The following is a 23,199-nucleotide window of genomic DNA, read 5'->3' as shown; positions in this document are numbered from 1 at the left end:
TATGAAAAAAATGATATAGTTTATATATAATTGCCAAAACTATGCCAGAATTTCATTTTAACTGGGGAGCCTGGGATGCCAGTTAGAAAGCATTATGGCCCAGAGACATTGTTACAGTGAGGCTGACAACCACTAACTACAAAACTAGACTACATTGTAGTTTCCACATTTAGAGAGAAAAAACTGCTGACCTTTTACTGCCTACTTGGCTTACTATAACAGCTGACAGCACACCATGGTGGGTAAAGGCTAGTAAACAAGAGCCCTTCCTTGTACAGCACTAGCCATAGATGTCTAGAGCAAATAGCTGAAGACTGTGACTGTGACATTCTTGTTGCTTTTTATAGTACTGTACCACTTTCTCAGTTGTCAGTATGTCAATTTCGCTGTACTGTTCATGCCATACGCAAGTGACAGAGATATTCTTTGCTCCTCATAAAAAGGTAATGGGTGTCACTGGATCGGCCACTTTCTACTTTGGTAATATAAAGCACTGACTTTCACTTGGCTTAGATGTCAGTAGCCCTGTTAGAGCTGTTTTGGAGATGTAGCCTGTACCTGTAATCTGATTACTGTCTTTTTTCTGTAACTATAACGGATTAGAGTTAGTTCTTTTGTATCCTGAGTACATACTGTTGTTATACATATTCTGTTACCACTCAACCCTGATGTTAATGTAGCAGGACAGGTCATATTGGACCAAGTCTATTGGACCATTCATCATGAAGTGATCACACAACATAAAGATCATCTGGCGTTTTCAAATTTGGCAAGACAAACAAAAACATTGGGGAAAAAGCAACTCATGACAGCCTACAGAGCTTTGATACTAAGCACTGACTTCAGCAAGCTTCTAGCATTGACGCAATAGCTAAATTAATATTTAGGTCTCAAGAAAGGTGAAGGAAAAAAACCTGTGCTGCGCAATCCTGCTATGACATCACTATGATGCATAAACCAGTACACTGGAGAGTGTATGTGTGTGCGAGTTTCTGTGTGTGTATTGGACTTACGAGGAGGTGGTGGTATGAGAGGGGAAGTGGTGCTGATGGAGAGAGGGGGGAAAGGGGGAGGAGGAATGTTGGGAGGAAAGAAAGGATGCAGTTTGGGGGGCTGCAACTCAGCATCCGAGGACTGCTCAGAGGAGGGCTGCACCTGCAACACACACACACCCACACAAACCCACCCGCACCGCAACGCACACACAAGGGCAAGGTTTATATAACAACACTCTTGACGTGCTCCATTCATTAAACACAAATGTGTCTCCCACCTTTACTTCCCACTCCCTCTCCCTTTGTCCCTCTCTCTCTCTCACATAGACACACCTGTGTGTTGCTCTCATCTGAGGTGTGACGTCTTCGTCCTTCCACACGACTGATGGTCCCCGTCTGTCCTCCAATGACACTGATGGAGCTGTTCGACTTCCTATCCTCACACACACACACACACACACACACACACACACATACACACACACACACACATGGATCATGAGTATTAAGTCCATTTAAGTTAAGATGATTTTCATGTTTACACGCGAGGTGTAGGGAGAGAACAGGGAATGGAAAGAGCACTGAAAGTTCCTACCTACTGTGGTGATATTTTGAATTCATCTAAAGCTACACTTTAATTCACTTTAAAAGGTACACTATGTAAGATTAGGGGATATGGAGACCTCTCTGGTGGAAATGTGTAATGGCATGCAACATGCAGAAGAACATTTGTAACATCAGTTGTATATGGATCTCTTCCCCGAGAGGATGAATCTGATGATTTCAAGAGTGTTGAAAGTATTCAAAAAGAACTCAGTCCAAACTTGTTTTCTGTGTCTACATTTTTTAATAAAAATATGGAAAATTGTGGGTATAAACATTGTCAAAATTTACCATCCACTCCCTACTCCACACAGTCCTGATATCGAAACTAAGCTGCCAAAATTTGAACCTGTTGTTTTCGTGACATCATGAAAACCCACTCATTTACATATGTGTGCCTATTCAGCCCGTAGCAGTTTAGTCCCGCTCATTCATGTTGAAGTTATAAGGAGTGTTTCCTCTCCATGGCAGAAAATAAGAACAGATGTTATTTACATATATTGGTCTTAAAGACACAGTAACAAAACAGTCCAGGTCTGCTAAAATCTAAAAGTTAAAGACAGGTTGGAAAATGTTTATGTAAAAGTGAATTATAACATACATAAAATCACAAAATTTCATTAGTTGTCCACAGGGGAAAAAAAATAAATATATTTAATTATTTATTGATCATTGGTTTATCATACTGTACTTCACTGCTGTTTTACAAAAACTTCATGTGCCTAAAGATACCCCTTCGAACTGAAATGCACAGCCTATTAGGGCTTATTTCATTATTATTAAATCAAATGATTTGATCAGATCTGAACAGCATGTACAGCCTCATACAAATACTTGATGTATTTTCACACAGCAGACAAAAAAAAAATCCTTGTTCCCACAATGCAACAGATTTAAAAACACTTCTTCCATAACACACCTTATATTAATTCAAGCAAACTTCTACAAGACCGCATGTGCATGAAAGTACACAGTACGTGAACACTCCCACAGATTCAGACAGGCATAAATTAAACACTAAGCTATTTCAGTCACTAAGACTTCATAAAGTAAAAATGGACCACATCAATATTGCATTTGCTATTACACATAACCCGGAAACACAGAAACCTGACCTAGCGCTTAGGAGGGCCTTGAAGGAATTGTTAAACAAACTAGGAGGGGAAGGTTCACGAACAAACTTTAAGGTGGCTTGACAAAGCCATTGCTATGAAACCTCAGCTGCAGCTATGTTACCCCAGCTAGTTGCTAAGATGCTGCAAGGCCACTGCTATGGAATCCCAAATGGATTCTAAGGTGTCATTTCCACGGGTCATTTCCATGGCATCCCAAGTGGTTGCTAACATACACATATATATATACACACACACACACATAATATATATATATATATTATGGCAAGCCAAACAGGAAATATTTAATGAACATTGATATATATGGAATGAACATCATTATATATGTACAATGAACATTGATATATATTGAATGTAAGTTGCTGTTGAAGGGTTGAGGATGGCCAAGAAAAACTGTACATCAATAAATGGGCATTAACAAACTCCAGGTGGAGCTTATTATATTTGATTGAGGTAGGTCACTCCTAGCCCTACTCTTTCTTCTGAGGGTCACCAAACACAAACACACTCTCCCTAACTCTGAGCTGAGGTAGTGACCTACCTCAATTTTCAGTTGCTTTTCAAGTGGCATTGTTTTCCCTTGCTCTCAATAAAAGAGCATTTTTCAAACAGAAGTTATGGCCTCATCTGACTCTTCTTCTGCACCATGTCAAATTATGTATATATTGAAACTGACCCATCTGTTTCTTCACATCATATATCAGCCACTCTCAGGTCACTCTGTCCACGGGATCACTGTGTATAGATACTGGTCACTTTATCAGAATTCCCTTCCTTTAAGCTCCACCTGGAGTTTGTTAATGCCCATTTATTGATGTACAGTTTTTCTTGGCCATCCTCAACCCTTCAACAACAGCGACTTTCATTCCATATATATCAATGTTCATTGTACATATATAATGATGTTCATTCCATATATATCAATGTTCATTAAATATTTCCTGTTTGGCTTGCCATAATATATATATATATATATATATACATACACTGTACAAAAATTATACATCCCAAAAGCACAAGTGCATTATACTATTGCACACACCTGTATAAGTTCTACGATCCTGCAAAGTTTTTTGGCTCTAGCTCAAAAACTGTAACCCGTGAAAATAGCAACTGAACTTTCCTTCTCTAGTTTAGCACTGGAGCTACAAAGCTATCATAGACAAGCAGTGGAAGCTAACAGTTACCAGTAAAACCTCATGCAAAACTGCATGTCTGAATAATCACACGTGCATCAAACTGCATAGAGTTGTTAAGTAGTCGTTAATAGACTTACTCATGCAGTTTCTGACACTTTGTGACACACTGGTATCTATAAAAATGGACAAAAATACACCTAGCAAAAACACAGAAGTGGCAGCCATCAACTAAGTCTATACTTTTTCCGTTTCATAGAATTTTATAGATGACTATTTTTGGAGAATATGTGTGTATGAGAGAGGGAAAGAGATAAAGAGACAGAGAGTGAGTAAGAGAGATCCATAAATGGAAAACAGTGCACAAGGAGAAAGGGTGAATGAGGGATCAGAAAGGAAGGACTGATGCTGACAAATACAAAGGGTCTACAAAGGCCACAGTCAAAAGCCATTACCATATCATTCAAAACTGAGGACTGGAGTCCAGCAGAGTTTGATTTCTCAATTAACTGAGTGATGAATTGAACCAGGTGTACAATACAGTACATCTACAGGGTTCACATTACTGGAAAAGGAAATTTCCTTGCTTTTTTGAAATAAGAGAGTTGGATGTAGCATGTAAGTCCTGTTTAAGTTTTAAAACATACCATTCCCTCCCCAGTCATACAATTCATATATCGACAGTGAGCTGCGAAAATAGCCTGTTCTGAATTCACAAAAGTTTCCGTAAGGTCTTTAAACTTCATGCATTTGCACATATTCACCTACTCAGCCTACACCAGTTTATCCTCACCTATTCACACTGTAGTAATAAGGAGTGTTTCTGCCTGGACTGCTTTTTGAATGAGGCACTGTACAGGGCAGCCAATTAAAACTGAGACTGTTTACATATATCAGTTTTAGAGGTGCAGCAAAAAAAACAGCTTGTTAAATAGTTATGTAAAAATGAACTGTAACTGTTTTGGTACATAGAACCACACATATGCCATAAATGGATGTTAGGGACAAAATAAAACATAGAAAATGCAACTTTTCAAGTTGAATAACACATCAAATATGTTTCTAAACACCATTGTTATGCTAAACGTTTTCACCTCTTCTGCTCAAACACAGTAACATCAGTAAGAGAAACTGAAACTAACAATCATTTCCACAATCATTATGTCAGTTTGTTATGGCTTTGATTAATCAGTTAATCAGGAAAAGGAAAAATGCGGCCAATAGTCTGTCAATAACTAAATATTTCATCTTTTTTTTTTTTACCAATTAAAAATATAAGGATTAGTTCTCCTTTTGCACAATGCTGTTTCAAACATTAAACATCTACCCTATCTTCTAAATCATACAACAAAGGAACAATGCATGAACACGGCAGTCCAAGTATTATTACCGAGGAAGTTTAATTCTACCAGATCCTCGCATTGCTTTTCAGATTATGTCTCCTGTTATGATAAAGCAAAAAGAAATTCATTTGTTTGTGTGGCCAATAACAAGTAATTAAACTTCATATTACTGAGCACCCAGAAGCAGCCCGGTTATCAGCCATGTCAGACATGCAGGGCCACAAAACATGTTCACCACTCGTGGATCAGCCATAACCACGCATGTGACGTTCATGATTTCATAAACGTGCATCAACATGAAAACAGAAAACAGTTTTTAAAATCTCCACTCTGGACAGCATTTTCCAAAAGCTCCATTAAACACAGCTTTTGTGCCTGGCAGGAGGTCAAAATGCAGAGAAAGAAAATACGCTTTCAAAAATATCAATATCTCTGTAGACGAGCAAGCTATTTCACTCACTGTGAGAGGTGCAGAAACAACAAAGGAACAATACATGAACAGGGCAGTCCAAGTACCACTATGGAAGAAGTTTAATTCTACAAGAACTTCACATGTTTGGTAGCAATAAATGTGTGCACTGCAAACATTATGTTTCAGCAAGTGAAATTCTCGTAAATTAAGTCCACATATCTATTATTTCTTATTTTGAGATGGATGTTGCCTCATTATAAGATTACTTCATTTAATTCTAGACATTTTAATGTGTTTTACGTGATTCTAGTAAGTCAAATTATCTCACTATATTAGCAGATAATTTGGTTTGCTTCAAGCACATTTCTTACAACTGAAATCACTATATGCAATAGAGCAGTATTAACAAATAGGCATAATTTAGTCATGCAGTTTAGCAGCTCATCCCTCCAGCCAGTGGTGTTCATGGTGCTAAACCAAAAGAGAGCTAGCTAAAAAGTAGACTATAGTTTTGTTATTCTCAGTATTAGTGCACTGCAAAAATGATGTCTTAGCAGGTGAAATTATTTTAAATTGAGTCAATATATCTACTGTTTCTCATTTTGGGATGGTTGTTGCCTCATCATACTATCACTTAATTTATTTCTAGACATTTCAATGCATTTTAAGTGATTCTAGTAAGTCAAATTATCTCACCATATTGGTAGATATTTTGGTTTGCTTCAAGCATATTTCTCACAACTACAATCACTTAATACAAGTAAGAAGTCTAAAAATAAGCTAAATAATCTTAAAAGGCAACAATCATCTCAAAATGAGAAAACTCAAACATATTGACTAGATTTAAGATAATTTGACTTACTAGAATCACCCAAAACACGTTAAAATGTCTAGAAAGCCAATGAGGAAAGGGACTACATACCTGCAGGAATAATCAGATTTAGAGGAGAGATCACCACGATTCACCTACAGAGAGACAGAGAGACAGAGAGAGAGGGAGAGAGAGAGAGAGTGTAAGGGAAACACAATGTGAAAGAGAGGGTCAGAGAGACATAGAGAGACAGAATGGAAGAGAGAGGGTGAAAGATTGAATTGGAGAAAAAGACAAAAGAAAGAAACAGACAGAAAAAAACATAAAATGAGAGAAAGCCAAAAAGACAGAAAGTCAGAGAGCAAGAAAGAGAAAGAGAGAGAGAGAGAGAGAGAGAGAGAGAGAGAACATTACACACACATTACTGTAAAGGCTTCCTTTACACCCACATGCCTTAGATTGAATTAATTAGGACAGAGTCAAGAATAACAGAGCGTACAACGACTTTACTGGAGGAGCCCAAGGTCATGACTTCTATGCTCATTCGCAGTCTCCTCTGTTTGTCACAGTACATCTTCCAGGTGTCCTCGTTGAAGCCATAATTAAAATAGTCTGACAGGTCCGCACCTGGACACACACACACACACACACACACACAAACAGACATGCACAGCAAGGAAAAGTCATGAAATTGCATCTCAGAACAGCTCACCTATCATAAATGCCTTTATTGGAGACAGGCGCTGATAGCTGGAGATATAGTACTGTGCAAATATCCGAGACCACCTTTCTTTTATTTAGTTTCTAGTCAAAGTGGTGATTTAAGTACAAGTTATTCATTTTTAGGAAAAAAGCAGAAAACATATTTAACTGGAATTACACAGTAGCCTCAACAGCTAAATATAAGGTCAGGTTTTTTAGTATTCAGTGCCCATGTGTCAAACACATGGCCTGCACGCCAAGTCAGGCCGGTGGCACAATCGTACTTGGCCCGCAAAATAATTTTACTTTTCTATTAATATTAGCCTGTTTTACTCTGAGCTGCACTACAGTCCCCAGCATGCACTGCAACATTATGTGCACTCCGACGCCCTTCCTCCAACAGCAATCTATGGGACAGCAGTTACACAAAAAGATAAGATGCCTGGTGTCTAGTTCAAGCAAATAGGCAGTTTTTAAAAACATACCTCCTGTGGACATTTAAAATGATTTAAGAGATATCTGTAGCTATGTAGCCTATTGTTTTATATAAAACAATATATTTTATTTAATTTATTTTTTTAATAATTCAAATATTCAGTGCCTATTTTTGTTGTTGCATTTTTGACATATCTGTATAAGGCCAGTTTGTGCCATTTTCATATTCGTTTAAGTAAAAATGAAATAAAAACACAGCTGGCCCACGGATTTCTTGAGATTTTTTAATATGGCCCTTTTAGCGGTTGAGTATGACACCCCTGATTTAGTGTGTCCACCTTCTGTGCCTTTATTATAGCTTCCATTCTTTTTAGGAGACCTGATTTCAGCTTTCAGCCCAGAAATTTGCAGGGATATTTCTCCACACCTCCAGTTCTGTCTTAGAAGTCGGTTGCATTTTCTGCTTCTCAGAATCCAGGCAATCCCAAACCCATTCAGTGATCCTGAAGTCTGGACTCTGAAGTGGTCAGTTCATTGTTCTGAACACTAGCAGCTTCTTTGCTTGATTTGCAAATTATCTTCTTTTTTGTTCATTTACTTTTCTCAGTGAGGCTTCTTGACAGCTATACATCCTTTCAGACTTCATAGCTTTGAGCTGTCTTCTCACAGTGGAAGGATGGACAGAAGCACCTGTAGATTCTTTCAGATCTTAGCAAGAGTAAAGCTTGATTTTTTTCCTTTCTCTCAAAGATAAAAGCTTAAAGAAATTTTATTTGATGGTGAAGGTTTTATGGTCTACAAGCTCTGGTATGGTTGTTAGGAGCCCCATAAAGTTGCCTTTATTAGTAACATAAGGCATCCCTGACCACATGCTACTCCATTATTCACACAAGATCCAAGGTTAGCACAGAAGCATTCAAACTCTGTTTTCCATGTCCATTCACACCCATCAGGCTCATATTTCTATTAAATCTAACCTAAAATGCTTTCAACCCATCCAACACACACACCTGGTTTCCTCCACGGCTTCTCCTCAAATGACTCTACATCCGCGTCCAGCAGAGTGCCACTGACGCTGTCCTCAGCATCCAGATCCACTCCTCTGACCTTCGTGCCTGAGGAAAAGGAGAATACACACAGGAGTTAAAGTGCACCAGTGAGAAAAGCTTTGTCTTGCACACTCACTGGTCAGAAGGTAACATTAGGGTCCCTGAAGGTGAAACAGTACTAGATGTAGATATTGGTAAGGAAACATTCAAGGAAACTTTCAGACTTGAGCCAGTACAAAAATGTCAAATGTTCCCTCATTTGCAATAGAAATTAGTTATTCATGAAGGAATATTTGGGCAGTTTGTAATGTAATCTGCTGCATCTGTATGGCAACGTTGATTACCACAATCATTTTAATGTGTTTGTGTGTTTTTAGAAATTAAAAAAAATAAATAGTTAACTCAATATGGACACACAATGTCACAACGTCAATTTTAGTGCTGATAGCACCCTCATGTGGAGAAGCTTCAGCCTGCCAAACATGCATGAGTGAGTTTTACAAACCCGATCAATACAGATGTAACAGACAGAGACAAGGTTTAAAATTGTAGGAGTAAGTTAATGAGCTGTGAGATCAAAGGTCAGAATGTTATTACCTGACAAACTGGCTCTGTCAGAGGTCTTTATTATGATATTGACAGGAGTGCTGCAGCAAAAGGGAAAACACACAGTGATTAGAATAATTATAACGGTGTCACTGTGCATTTATGCAAAGCATTTAAACTTCTCTCCTGATAAAGTGACTTTAGAAACACAAAAAACGGCACAAGAGTTTATTTTTGGCCCCTGGCCTACTCACATGGTCTGGCTGCCACCCGTTTTGATATCACCAATGGTAACACACACATCATCGTCGCTGTCCGAGTCGCTCTGAGCATCACCGTCCCACGTAACACAAGAAAAAATATTTGCTGCTTTTGCTCATTTTGCATAATAAGTGATAGAAAATTACTGATAAAGAAAAATAATCACCTGTTTGCCCACTCCATTAACACCTTCCACGTCCCCGATGAGCGCGCTGAGGAAATCAGAGCAGTGATTAAACTCCACTCTTATAATAAAAATAATGATAATAATAATAATACATTTTGTTTATGTAGTACCTTTCATACATGCAAATGAAAGTAATTTACAAAGAAAAAGACAAATAAAAAGCAGAATGGAGAAGAACAGAGAACAACAGAAAATTAAAAGCAAAAATTACGAAGGAAAAATAAAAGTTCAATTAAAAAATTAACAACAATAAAAAAAGTATAAAAACTAAAATAGTAATAAAATGAGTGCCCACTGTCTGATTGAGGTGTGGAAATAAAAACCACCCCAAACTATTTAAAAAAAAAAAAATAAATAAATAAATAAATGAAATAAACGCTTGTTAGAGGGTCTTCCACACTTTGGGAGCACCTATGCCAAAAACCTCACCACTTGTTTGCATTTATGAAGTATGAATTAAAAATACAGATATTAAATATCAGTAAACAGGGAGCAAAATGGAGATTGCCAGGGCATGTCGGCCAATCCTTAGTGTTTTCTTTAAGGCACCTAATTTAAGTCACCACATTTATCAACCCCTTCATACTTTGAGTTGAATAAGGTGTCCTGCAGCAGGGAAGACGCTACACTGTGCAGTGCTTTTTTAGAAAACCAGACTGAGACCTGAAGGTAGGTTGATAAGGTGCAGGAGGGGCTACAGTGCAGTTTGGAGTACTTCACTACCTCTCAGATCATTCTGTGTGTTCTGTTTGGGCATCTTGTATCTCTGACAAGATCAGCACCCAAACAGATGTTACTAAATACAAAAGCTTCTCCACTACAACAGGAGTGGCTTGGTGGATCAGTTTACACGCCAGGCTTCAGCAGTGAAAGCCCCTATCAGGCCTCTTTAAGGCCAATAAGCTGAGAAGTGAAATTTACACTTGGGCATCTTTAAGCTCCTGTGCCACTCCAATGAAAGTGACGCGATGCAATCGCTGAGAATCGCCGCGTCAAGCCAAGAATACGTCAAATGACTCTCGCTTTGGCCGAAGGCAAGCTAAGGAAATGGCGCTTCCCCCCTCTGATATGCATAAGCAACACACTTAATGAGTTTCCAAGCTATGAAAAGCCATCAGCACAGATACATGTGGAAATATAAGAGTTAACATGTTGATATGATTTAAAAAGTTCCAGCCAAATCTTCTAAAACAACAAGAGATCAATTACTTTGAAACTGTATCACCTCCTCTGTTGATAAGAATGTGGTCCACAGTGGTTAGGCACACACCCACCAGAGTAATGAATAATTCAATTAAAACAGAGGGACTGCATATAGATATGTTTTAGCTTTGTTATTGTCTGTAATCTGTAGCAATTCTTATTATAAATGTGTATTTTTTTATATAAGGGCTGAGGATGTAAAAATCTGTTAATGTGACATGTTTACATTTAGAACAATAATAAAAAATGTCTTAATGTGAATTTTTCCACACATGCTGGGCCTGAAGGCTTCCCATAGTGAGGTTATCACCAAGCACTGAAAGGGGCATTAAATGTACATGCTTCATTAGTGCAGGACAACTCCACCTAACGAGAAATAAATGCATCAACCGCTTCTGCTCCAACTCAGTGCCCGACTCACGCTCCCTTGCAAGCAATGTGACTCTAATACAAATGCAACCAAGCACATCATTAGAGCGTAAGCAGGACCTAGAAATAGCCAATGCTCACAGTGCCAGGGGCAGCAGTTGGAAAGTCATTGGACAAGTGCACAAAAAGTGTGTATGAGTCAGTTCAGCGGAGGGTGTGTTCAAACAGGCGGCAATATTTGGGAGCAATATTAGAGATGTATGAGAATGAACTCTACTCTGAGTAGAGAATGGATCCACTTTGGTGGGATGATAGCAGGCATGGGCCAGGTACAGACCACTCACACACACACACATCTTCTAAGCCGCTTCTCCTGTGTCGCGGGGGGAGCTGGAGCCTGTCCCAGCAATCACTGGGTGGAAGGCAGGATACACCCTGGACAGGTCACCAGTCCATTGCAGGACATACACACAGACTTATACATTCAATCACACACTCACACCTAGGAGCAATTTAGCGTGTCCAATCGGCCTGACTGCATGTCTTTGGACTGTGGGAGGAAACCGGAGAACCCAGAGGAAACCCACGCAGACACGGGGAGAACATGCAAACTCCACACAGAAAGGACCCTGGTCGTCCGGCCAGGGAATACAGACCAGATATCGATATTTATTAAATTCCAGTCAAAATGGCCATTAAGGATAAATTCATTTTCAGGAGATATTTCTAAGGTGAATAGATATTATATTACAATCTTGCATAAAGAAGGAGATTAAACAAATTAAGTGAAAAAACAGGACTTTCCAAAACTAAGGTTGAAAAATGAAAATGAAAAATGAGAAAATGGGACTCACCAAATAAGGTGGGCAATATGATATTTTATCATTATCATGATAAATGATTTCTTTTCTGAGGATCTCATGGATAGTCAACATTTACAGAACACCGACTGCATGTTTCATTACGAAGACAGCATAATTAGTCGTTTAATTGAATTCAGCGCAGAAAAGTTTGTGAAACATTGAATAAAAATTGCTGTAGTTTTGTAGGTTGTATGCAAAAAAAGTTTAAAGCATATTAAAGTATATTTTAGTAGCATTTACAGTATGTTGCACTACAGGTTCTGTTCGTTTGATCCAAATTATTAAAACTAAATGCTGTGACGTATATCATGTATCGTGAAAATGTCTTGAAGTATCCTGATATACGTTTTTTTACATATCACCCACCCCTTCCACCAAATGTGTCACCAAATAGTATTCAAAGTTTTCGTCTTTGAGAGAGAGGAGAAAATCAAACTCTGCTTTCTTCCACTGTGAGAAGACAGCTCAATGCTATGGGTCGGAAAGATGTATCTGTCAAATAGAGAAAAAGAAATAGACAAAGAAAAGAAGATACGAAACCCTGCTGGTGACATCTTGTATAAATAAAAATAATGCGTGGCCATGACTTAGTAAGATGTGGGAACAAGATCCTAACGTGTGGCCACGACTTAGTGGCCACATTGTTATAAGGCATTCCCTTGCCTTACTACAATGTGGCCACGCTTTAGATTCCTGTTCCCACACCTTACTAATTCGTGGCCACTCATTATTTTTATTTATATGGGATGTCACCAGCAGGGCTCTGTAAGAAGACAATCTGCAAATCAAATAAAGAAACTACTGGTGTTCTCGGGCCAATAGACTGACCACCGTAGAGTCCAGACCTCAACATCACTGAATGTGTTTGTGACTACTCGGATCACGAGAGGCAGAAAATACAACCAACTTCTAGGACTGAACTGGAGGAATGGAAAAATATCCCTGCAGATTTCTTTAAAAACCTGAAAGCAAGTCTCCTAAAAAAATGAAAGCTGTTGTAAAGGCAAAGTGTGAACACACTAAATACTGGACATTTTGACATTATATTTACTATAATTAGTTGCTGTGTAATTTTCTGTTTAATATGTTTTATGCTTTTTTTCCTGACAGTTTAACTATAAATTAAATAAATAACAGGTGGTCTTTTGCAGAACACACACATGTATCATCTGACAACGTGTGTAAGACTGTAGACATTAAACAGACACTCACCTGAAAACCTCAGTCTCTGTCTTCTCATCATCATCAACAGGAATAGCATCATCTTCATCATTCTCTATGAGAAATAGGCACAGAAAGTGAGTGAAGATCTCAGCACAAATAAGACTGAAAAACACAGTCATGGGCAAACAGAGCTGGGAGATTTAATAAAGGCTCAGAGGTTATTAAAAGTAGATTCCACTCAATAATAGTCTGCAGGTAGGGATGTGTTGCTATGGGAATAGGATGACGAAATCCAATATTTTTCATGTACAAATCTGCTGATGTGCATTTAGAAAATGTAGAAATTAGTACCAGATCTATCTGGATTAGCATTACGCAGACATGTTGTGCCTGTCGGGCCAAAACCTTATATATCTTAGTTTTTTGTCTTTTTCATTGTGTGAAAATTTCAATAGACCAATAGAAACAGCCTAAAATTACTCTGACAAAAATCCTGCCCCTTCAATTTACATCCAAAGTCAAACGCAGTTTTACCTTCTCCTGTAAAGTTACCATTTTGGAGATGTGAAGTTTTGTCCCGGTTTATTTAGAGAGAGTTACAAATGCAGACATTTTTAGCAAAGTAGTCTAGCATTACCTGAATGTTCAGCTCTTCCGGTAAACTATCAAGGTCTCCACAAATATTGGTTTGATCAACCAACAGGCATGATCGATCAGTCAGATCTAAGCGTTGGTCCAATGCTGAAACATTTTGCTTAGAACAATTATCTGTCAATACCAATATGATTTCAATATAGGGGTGGGCAATATCGCAAAAATACTATATCATGATACTTCAAGACATTTACACGATACACAATACTCATCACAATATTTTGTTTTTCTGAGATTTAATAAGTTGGAACTGACAAGGTAGAACCTTTAGTGCAGCATATAAAAAATCTATAACAATAATAATAATGAATTATGATCTCTGTTCTTTAAGCACTGACGATATCCACGATATGCCCAGAAAAGCAGACTGTGACATAACTGATCACGATAACTACACAATATCACTTTATTGCCCACCCCTATTTCAGTATCATTGTGTATCCCTATTTGGTACTTTCAGTACTGTTTAAAAGTGTCTGACATGTTTAATGAGCTGAATATGTGGCAGGATCATCATGTCATTTCTGTGAGTGGACATTTCCGCCACCTGGTTAGTTCTGCACACTTTTGCAAACTTCATCTAGCTCACATGTCACCAATCACCCAAAAAATAGGGAATGGCAGCAGTTTTCGTACTGCCTGTGTCAGCAGACTACCAGATGAAAGCAGTGGCAGTGCTGTTTGAGAGAGTTTATCTGTGCCATATGCTCGCCGCTGCAGTTGAACTGAGAGTGTTATCTTCTTCCAGCTTTGTGAAGGTAACGTTCCTCTCAGACTCCCAGGGGTTTGGTAGCTAAACACCGGTCAAACAAGCTTTTACCGAAGCCCACACGTTTGTGTACACACGCTGTTGGTCGGTTGGCCAGCTGGTCACCTAAGAGATCTGATGTTGTGCTGTAAAAGTTTATGACAGCGCTAATGAAAGTGTTAAAAAGGCCATCCGAGGGACAAATGGGACAGCAGATGATCGTGCCCAGCTAGCTTTAGGGTATTTAACGTTAGCCACTGTTTTGATCTCACCTCCATAAAGCCACTCCTCGTCATCCCCACTAGCACAGCCTGCATTTTCCGTTCCTTCAGTGGACATCCTGACCGGCTGACCACTGTTTTTAAACAGTTTTGTGGGTCAGACGCCCCTCTAGGGCGATTTTTAACAGGGGGATTGAAGCAGTTAGTTAGTTAGTCTGCGAGCAGACTGAGCAGCTGTCAGAGCTGGAGCCGCGCGCTGGCGTTTCCAAGGACACCGAGCAGACACGAGGGCGGCCACGCGCACGCTGAGCTGCACAGGAAGTTTGAGCTGAGCGCTGGAGCTGGACAGCAGTTAGGCTTTATTTTCAGATTGATCCTAAAATACCAGCATTGGTGTGAGAGCTTTTCTTATTAAAGGGCCCATAGCCTATATAATAGTTGTTCATGGCCATTTTCCACCTCTCCTTATCCATTTTTGTTGCTATTTCAATAAGAATAGTGTATGCAAACAGCTTCTATTCTGATTGGCTGATCTTTTTTCCCCTGAGGTTCACTTTAACGGTTGTGTGGCTTTATGTTCCAAACACAGTCATTTTCATACGACCATTTCCCACCTCTGTTCTTTAGAATTAAACTACTTTTGCTGTCGTTAAGACGTTGTCATCTAGTCTTATTTGGCTGCCGTGAATTGTTTCAAAATAAAAAAATAGGTGTAAAATTCAGGTCCAGAAAGTAAAAATCCTTCCCAGGACTTTCTTCCAACTGCCTGGACAGCGCTGCTGGTGGTTTGATCTAACTAGAGAAGCCAGGCAGTTGGAACAAAATCCTGGGAAGGATTTTTACTTTCTGGACCTGGATTTTACACCTCTGGAAATAGGTATTCATGTATTATCTCATTTAAACTAAATACATATCAGGCTGGGATTCTTTAAACGAGCTAATGATTTTTATTTATTTTTGCGTTAACTGACGCTGTAACGCGCATACCTTTGCTGGTCAGATTTTTGCCAGGCCTGAAAATTAAAAATAAAATGAGACAATCAATTTTCTTATCCTATTAGCTGGCTTATATTTCACAGCACTTGGCTACACGTGTAGCATCGCACAGATATATAGAGAATTTGAAGAAAAGCAAAGAACGTACTCTTCATTTAAATCATTTGAAGGAATCGTGTTTTTTCTATCTTCACAAAACGTTTGATTTGTATTTTTTTTACATTTGATTGTGTTTTTTAACATCCTCATATCGATGTGAGTGCATAACATATACGTTTTGTTTACATTTTTATATGTGCAAAATTATATGAGAGAGCGAGAGAGAGAGAGAGAGAAGACGAGACCAAACACAGTGACGCAGTTTTCCCGCGACCACGTTGTGCCACGTCACCGTGCTGAGCCCGGCGTGTGTTTGTTTTGGTGCGAGATCTCAGTGAGCGTCTCGACTTTCAGCGCACTTTTCACTGTTTTCCCCTTTTAAAGACGCACCGCCGCCTTGCAGACATGCCGCCCACGGACAGCTTCGCGTCTTTCCCCGCTCATGTGTGGGAGAAAGTGCTGTCGAAGGTGAAGAAGGCGGTGGTGTTTATGGACGAGCCGTGCTCGGAGAGTCTGCACTGGAGCGCAGGCGGCGCCGCGCGGCTCTTCGAGGCGGGAGCCCGCAACGTCAAGCGCTTCTCCAGCTTCGAGGCCGGCGCGGATGACGAGCCCAAAGCGGTGTTCGTGGTCAGCACGCTGCTGAAGGGAAGAACGGCGGACGTTATTAAAGACATAATCTCCCTCAGCCGCTTCCAGTACTGCGTGGTGTTCACGGCCGTGCCTCACTCGCTTCACCTCGGCCCCGGCTCCAGCAGCAGCAGCAGCGCTGAGTCCGAGGGGAGCCCCGTGTTCGAGCGCTTCGAGGAGAGGCTCTGCGAGTGGATGGGCGACATGAACTACACGGCCGAGGTGGCTCACGCCCCGGTCGCTTTCGCCCGCCTTTCGCCTCAGCTCCTGCTCGCGCCGGCCTTCGCTGACCTCTTCCCGCTGCTGGAGAGCGACCTCCAGTCTGTGAACGAGAAGAGGCCCGAGAAAAGGCGGTTTTTGAGCGTGGCGGACGTGGACGCGGCCGCGCTGCCCGTCCAGCTTCAGGTTAAAATGAAGGCGTTCGCCTCGGCGCTCGATGCTCTGCTTGAGTTCAGCAACGTGCGAGAAGAGAGCTTCGCCGTGGGGCCAATGAGCCGCCTGCTCGCGGCTGAGCTGGCCAATCACCCGCAGGCCAAAAACAGAAGGAAGACTGCGCAAAATAAAGCGTCGGTGGTCTTCATCGACAGAACTCTGGATCTGACAGGTGTGGGTTCTGTCAACAGTAGCGAGCACACCAACACCCCCCAAGTTGTCAGTAAAGCACTTTCACACGAACATCCCATAAGTGTTGCATCATCACTGTCCACTACCGTTGTAGTTCCACTGAGTGTCCACTTTAATAGAAACATTTGTCTAGGTTTCACTCACTGTGGGGTATTTAGCAAAGCAGGATTCCCAACTGGATAACTCATGCCAAAGGTTGAGCCTTGTCCAGTAACAATGTTCCTTTGCTCTTCTCCTATTTGACGGGCTTGTTTTGTCAGACTGAGAAGTCCTACTTAATGATATGGTCACTTAATGAGCCACATCTGTCTTGTAGGTCCATCATTTGGGTGTGCAGTTGCACAATCTAGGCCATCAACATCTGTTTGCCATGCACAGTTTGTCAGCCATCATTGGTCTGACCACTGGACTGCTGGTGAGCAGATATTAATTGAGTGGTGGATCGTTCTCAACAAAGCACAGCAACATTGTTGGCCCCCCAGCCAAGATCAACTTTGTGGTCAGAAGTTGACCACTGATGAAAGGCTATGGAAACACATGGTAGCAGATGGGCTGCAGTCTCTAACTGTACATCAGCAGGCTGGGCCTATAAGTAGGTGTTTCTCATTAAGTGACCAGTAAAGATATATACAGTAACAAGGGATCTATAAAGGAGCAGGCTCTCAATGGCCTTCTCATCTCTTTTCTAATCTATCCATATTTCTCAAAAATTCCGACTCTTATGGTGCCTCTCTTTCTCTGTTAGGGGCTGTGGGTCACCATGGCGACAACTTGGTGGAGAAGATACTGTCTGTGTTGCCTCCCTTGCCAGGTCATGTGACTGATGTTCAGGTGGATATGTGGGAGCTCACACACTTGCGACACACATCTGAGGTGCAGGGTGTCCTGGCCCCTGGATGCCTGGCTCAGAACCAGTAAGAACATTCACCTGTTACAGGACACTAACTGAAGAAGTGGCTGAGTTGCCAGTTTATTTGGTCACTTGTGGGCCTTTAGTGAAATACATCAACCATATAGTTACACTTTGTAGGTGTACAGTTACCGACATCTGTTACCGTTTATCAACCACCCTCTACTCTGTCTATTATTGGAAAGGGTCCACCATAGGGCCACCTCTGATCAGTTTATTTGTATAGTGCCACCTTCAATACAGAAGTGACGCTGACATGGTGGTGACATGTTAGTGGGTGCTGTACTGGTGTGACCCAATTAGGCACAGGAGACCACATTTAAACAATACTGCAATTAAGCAAGAAAGTTTTGTACAATACACTAAATAACAACACAATAAATACACAACACAATGCAAAGTATTCAATACAGTGCAAACAACATACTGGACAGCAGCATGAGACTGATGATAAAACCTTTAAGAATGTAAATAGTACAGAAGAGTATACAATACAGACCTGGAGACCTGGGTATATCAGTTGTGCATAAGGATATGAGTAAAGCAGCAGAGGACAGACCTGAGTGGTTAAATGTGGAAAATCATATACAAGGTGTAGCAACATAGCATAATATGAGAAATAGGTAGGTCATTATTTCTAATTCTTTACATTAAGACCTGTTGACATCATTCATTTTAGTGTTCTAAAGATCCTCTACTTAGGGTTTGTCCACTAGGGGAGAAGTCAGTGACGAGGTCAGTCTAGTTTCAGACCCACTTGGTGGGCCCTATTTGCACTGAGTGCCTAGCCAGGCATGACTGGGTAAGCTTGCTTTGCACTCACTTTCAGGCGTGTTTTTGGCCAAATAGTCCACAGAATGAATGCAGGCAATGGCTGACCAAAAACATTTCTCTGTAGTTTTATTTTCCCTTTCCCATCTGTGCAAGTAACAGACAAAGGATGTAGCATGTTCTCTCTCTCTTTTCTCATTACTATTGCATTCTAGACTGGCTTTAAACTAGCCTTAGACCAGGGGTCGGCAACCCACATATTAAGAAGAGCCATTTTGTCCTTTCAGCAAAAATCAGTGCGCCTTGGGAGCCACAACGTTTTATGTCCATTTATTGAAGTAAAGTTTTTCCATCTTTGCTGTAAATATTTCTCAGTATGTGCTAATGTCCTAGTGTAGACTAAAAAATAGAACATAAACAAAAACGCAGACTTACTTTACTCTGCTTTAAGCTTTAGCTCAGCTATAGCTACTTTTTTCACATCTCTGGCAGGAGACTGTTCTGCAAAAATAGAATAGTTTCTTGTGAAATGTCTGACTCTCCAGTTTGAATTATCCCGTTCCACCTTAAATGGTGCCTGAGATGCCAGAATGTAACTGCTGCACCATTTCAGGTGGAACAGAAAAATTTGAATGAGAAGCTGGCGAATGAGAAGCTGACTACAGCCTTTTTAGCGTTTGACAGTTTCTCGTTGCAGATTAAATGTATCAGGAGACCAGCTGAGTGCTTATGAATGCAAATGAGTCCATTAGTCTCAAAAATGTCGATGTTTGTCTTAGATCTTTCTCTTTGCCTTTTCATTACCTGCTAGCTAGGTGAGATTGGTATTGGTGTTGCTATGGTGACCAGCAGTCTGCGCGCCAACCCCCAGGGTTAAAGCTCGTACAATTAGCAGTTAAATTCCAGCAATTTATTGTTAAAATTGTGTTGAACGATCAGCAGAGCCTTATTTTATTGCAAAGGAGGATTATTTTATTTTTACCTACAAATTTAATTCTGCTGTGGAGCCGCAACAAGACAACAAAAGGGCTGCGTGTTGCCGACCCGTGCCCTAGACCAAAGTGGATTTTTAGTAGAGAGTCCACATTGACCTTGTAATATAGTCTGATTGTATTAATATGCCTATTTTGGAGGCATTTGTTTTCCTCCTGACAGTCAGGATTCTTTTCCATTGATGGATAGAAATTAGGCCTATTTAAAACAGGCGATGGAGTCTTAAATAAACGTCTGTTTCTATATGGTTTTGCTCTCCATATAGACTTTTGGTCCTGCTCCATGTGGTTTCTGTGAACAGTTTTATAAGCAGTACTGCACCTAAATATCACTTATGAAAAAAAGAAGCAATTTGGTAGTTTTTAAAGTGGAAGGAATATGGTTTTTGAATGAGTGGGAGTTTCCCATGCATGCTTTGGCAGATACACATTCCCATATACGGACCCGCAGAGGAACATAGTATTTTGAGTAGTGGTACACTATTGCTTTGGTCATCACAAATTTGTCTGTTTGTATTAGAATAATTGCCCTTGTTTGAGAGGGCCTATTGCTGATGTCATTTTCTGTAAGGTGGGATGTGGTAAGGAATGACCCCAGGTTTCTGCTGAGCCATATAATTCTGCTATTCTGGCTTATTATGTAAGACGTCTATGGTGAATTCATGTGCTTACAGTGTGTTGTCCTGATGAAAAGTTATGTTTTTCTTTCTATGAGAGCCGTCACTGCATATAGTCAGGGATTTTCTTGCTTGACCTCACTGCCCCGTGTTTAAACCTACGCTTGGTCACATTACTGGTAAGATTTGTTGATAACGCCATTGTAAAAACACGTTTTAAACGTGTTCAGCTCTTTCTGTTTTGTGGTTAATTCCTGGTGTCTTTTCACCGCACAGTTAAAACCCAGGCTTGAGATCAGACGGTTTGTGGTGGACGTTTCAACCTGCTCCCAGCTCAGCTCAGGTATCATGTTTTAGTATTTGTTGGAGTGCAGTTACTTTACAAGGGCTGACTTAAAAGGCTATTCCATTACAGCTTGAACCTAAATGGCATCACTGTGGAAAACACTTTGCAGTGCTTTGCTTCATTAGTCAGACTTTGGGTTCTGCTGGTGGTGGAGTTTCTTCCATCTTTTCATTTCTTTTATATAAAATAGGTCATATCTCTCCCATTCAGAGCATAAATCCTAATGAAGGGGCTGCGGGGGCTGTCAGGTGCAGCGAGATGAAGTTAGTGGGTCAAGAACATCTCAGGTATGCGTGTGTTCAGATACAGTCAGGGAAAATCGTCAGACCAATATCTTGCCCTATTCATATACGCAAGTTTTGCCTGGGAGAACACTCAGCTGTTAGGCTGGGCAGTATGGCCAGAAATCTTAGCACCGTGTATTTTTCCAGATCATTTGATCTTGATAATTATGGATAAGTAGTACATGCATTGCTGATACGGAAGGAAACCAAATGCTCATTCTGGGATGGTAAACAAAATAATTAATTATTAAAAGAGCATAAAATACGTAAAAACAACAGAATACTGCACTGCAGAGGAGCCACAATATCCTTTTGTTCCATAACTGTTTTACTCTCCATAGTTTCTGTGCTCAAGCTAACTCCGCCCTAGTTTGTGCTGTCACAAGTGAATTGGTAGACTTCTTCTTGGCTGTCTAGAGAGTAAGCTGCCCCAGCAACACCAGCAATTACATAGCAGTTATTCAAAGTCCAAGGTTTTTGCTGCTAATGCTGGATTGAGGAACCACATAATCTTTTTAGCAAAAATATTTTGAGCACATTATTGATATCGAAAAATGTTTGATTTCAGTAATTATCTGTATTGTTTTAACTCCTAGGCCTACTATTTTGCTTGAGACCCTTTGGATTACTTGCTCATTATCAAGCCTAAAGCATACAGTACTGTGCGAAAGTCAGAGACCACCCTACATTTTCTTTTTATTTCCAGTTCGAACTGACAGTGAAAGTACAAGCTATTTATGTTGCGGGGGATATTTCTGAGGAGATCAGACATAATATAATCCCCTTTTATATTATATAAAGGGGAAAGATAATTAAAAATAAGTGAAAAAACAGGAGTTTCTGAAACTGGAGTTCAAATAATTATTAAAAGATGTAGAGAAAATGGGGGTCCTAACAACTGTGCAAGAGCTGGTAGATCACCAAAACTTTTACAATCAGGTAAACAGTACATAAAACTCTCATCTTCGAGAGAGAGGAGAAAATTAGGATCAAAATCCACAGGTGTTTCTGTCCATCCCCTCACTGTGAGAAGATAACACAATGAATCTGACGCTATAGCTGTCAAAATCGTTATATAGAGAAGGAAACAGATAAAAAAAAATTGGCAAATGAAACAAAAACGTATCAGAACAATGAACTAGCCAGACCTCAACTAGCGAGTCCAGACCTCAATATCACTGAATGTGATTGGGATTACGTGCATGGTGAGAAGCATAAAATACAACCAACTTCAAAAGACTGAACTTAGGAGGTGTGGAAAAACATCCCTGCAGATTCTTGGAAAAACAAAGTCTTGAAAAGAATGTAGGCTGTAATAAAGGCAAAGAGTGGACACTCTATGTACTGAAAAAATATATTGAATTCAATTGTTTCTTCTTAATTTCTTGTTAAATACATGTTTTCTGCTTTTTTGATGCTGCAAATTTGTTCTCAATAGCTGATTTGACTTGAAAGGAAGGACGCTTTTAACTTTGCTGCAGTTTGCTGCAGATATACTGCTGTTGCTGTTCTAGTTTCAGAGTTTTTTCTCATGGTTAACTGAGACTGGACAATCCACAAACTCACCAACACACAAAACAGAGAAGACCACACACACTAGCACCACATCCCTTAGCAGTTATTAGTGCATTACAGTAGTGAGCGCAAATCCAGTGCCAGACCTCCATGGCAATGAATAGGAGCTGACTGTGGGCCAAATGGCACAGAGGCTGAATGAATGGGCTGCAGTAAGACAATGCAGCAGCGCCAAAGCCTCTGAACCAATCTGTGAACTGGACAAAATGGATTAGGACTAAAGTGCTAGATAGCTTACACATGCAGTTTGAGGCAGCTATGAATGAAGATGAGTGTATTGTGGGGTGCTGTTCTTGCATCCATGTCTGTGTGAGGGAGAGAGTGAATTTCTGTGTTGAAAGTTTGCCATTAAAGCAATAGTTTGTGAAAAAAAGGTTGTCACCTTACATTAAACATAGACAAACAGCCAAGATGTGTTTGGTATCTGAAGGACCTACGAGGCTGGTTCAGTTATGAGCTAACAAGTCTTGGAAGCATATTCCCAACCAGTTAGCATCATACAGGCTTGATTATATGCTTTCTG

General features: G+C 40.2%; 2 protein-coding genes across 2 annotated transcripts in view; one reads left to right on the top strand and one right to left on the bottom strand.

Annotated features, from left to right (window-relative positions):
• fip1l1a (FIP1 like 1a (S. cerevisiae)) overlaps positions 1-15,118 on the bottom strand; it is a 51,590-nt gene extending 36,472 nt beyond the window's left edge. Inside the window, exons 1-10 of the mRNA XM_036581483.1 lie at positions 14,887-15,118; positions 13,261-13,324; positions 9,593-9,638; positions 9,420-9,490; positions 9,217-9,266; positions 8,581-8,685; positions 6,933-7,060; positions 6,545-6,588; positions 1,329-1,428; positions 1,014-1,155 (exon numbers count right to left, since the gene is read on the bottom strand). Of these exons, the coding sequence (XP_036437376.1) occupies positions 1,014-1,155; positions 1,329-1,428; positions 6,545-6,588; positions 6,933-7,060; positions 8,581-8,685; positions 9,217-9,266; positions 9,420-9,490; positions 9,593-9,638; positions 13,261-13,324; positions 14,887-14,953 (817 nt within the window). The 5' untranslated portion in view covers positions 14,954-15,118. The remainder of the gene's footprint in view (positions 1-1,013; positions 1,156-1,328; positions 1,429-6,544; positions 6,589-6,932; positions 7,061-8,580; positions 8,686-9,216; positions 9,267-9,419; positions 9,491-9,592; positions 9,639-13,260; positions 13,325-14,886) is intronic.
• Positions 15,119-16,185: 1,067 nt separating this feature from the next.
• The window catches only part of scfd2 (sec1 family domain containing 2), a 236,551-nt gene continuing 229,537 nt past the window's right edge, over positions 16,186-23,199 (top strand). Inside the window, exons 1-2 of the mRNA XM_036581471.1 lie at positions 16,186-17,161; positions 17,927-18,095. Of these exons, the coding sequence (XP_036437364.1) occupies positions 16,336-17,161; positions 17,927-18,095 (995 nt within the window). The 5' untranslated portion in view covers positions 16,186-16,335. The remainder of the gene's footprint in view (positions 17,162-17,926; positions 18,096-23,199) is intronic.

Source organism: Colossoma macropomum, unplaced genomic scaffold, assembly GCF_904425465.1.
Source record: "Colossoma macropomum unplaced genomic scaffold, Colossoma_macropomum, whole genome shotgun sequence".
Lineage (NCBI taxonomy): Eukaryota > Metazoa > Chordata > Actinopteri > Characiformes > Serrasalmidae > Colossoma > Colossoma macropomum.
This window is presented reverse-complemented; position numbering and strand designations above follow the sequence as displayed.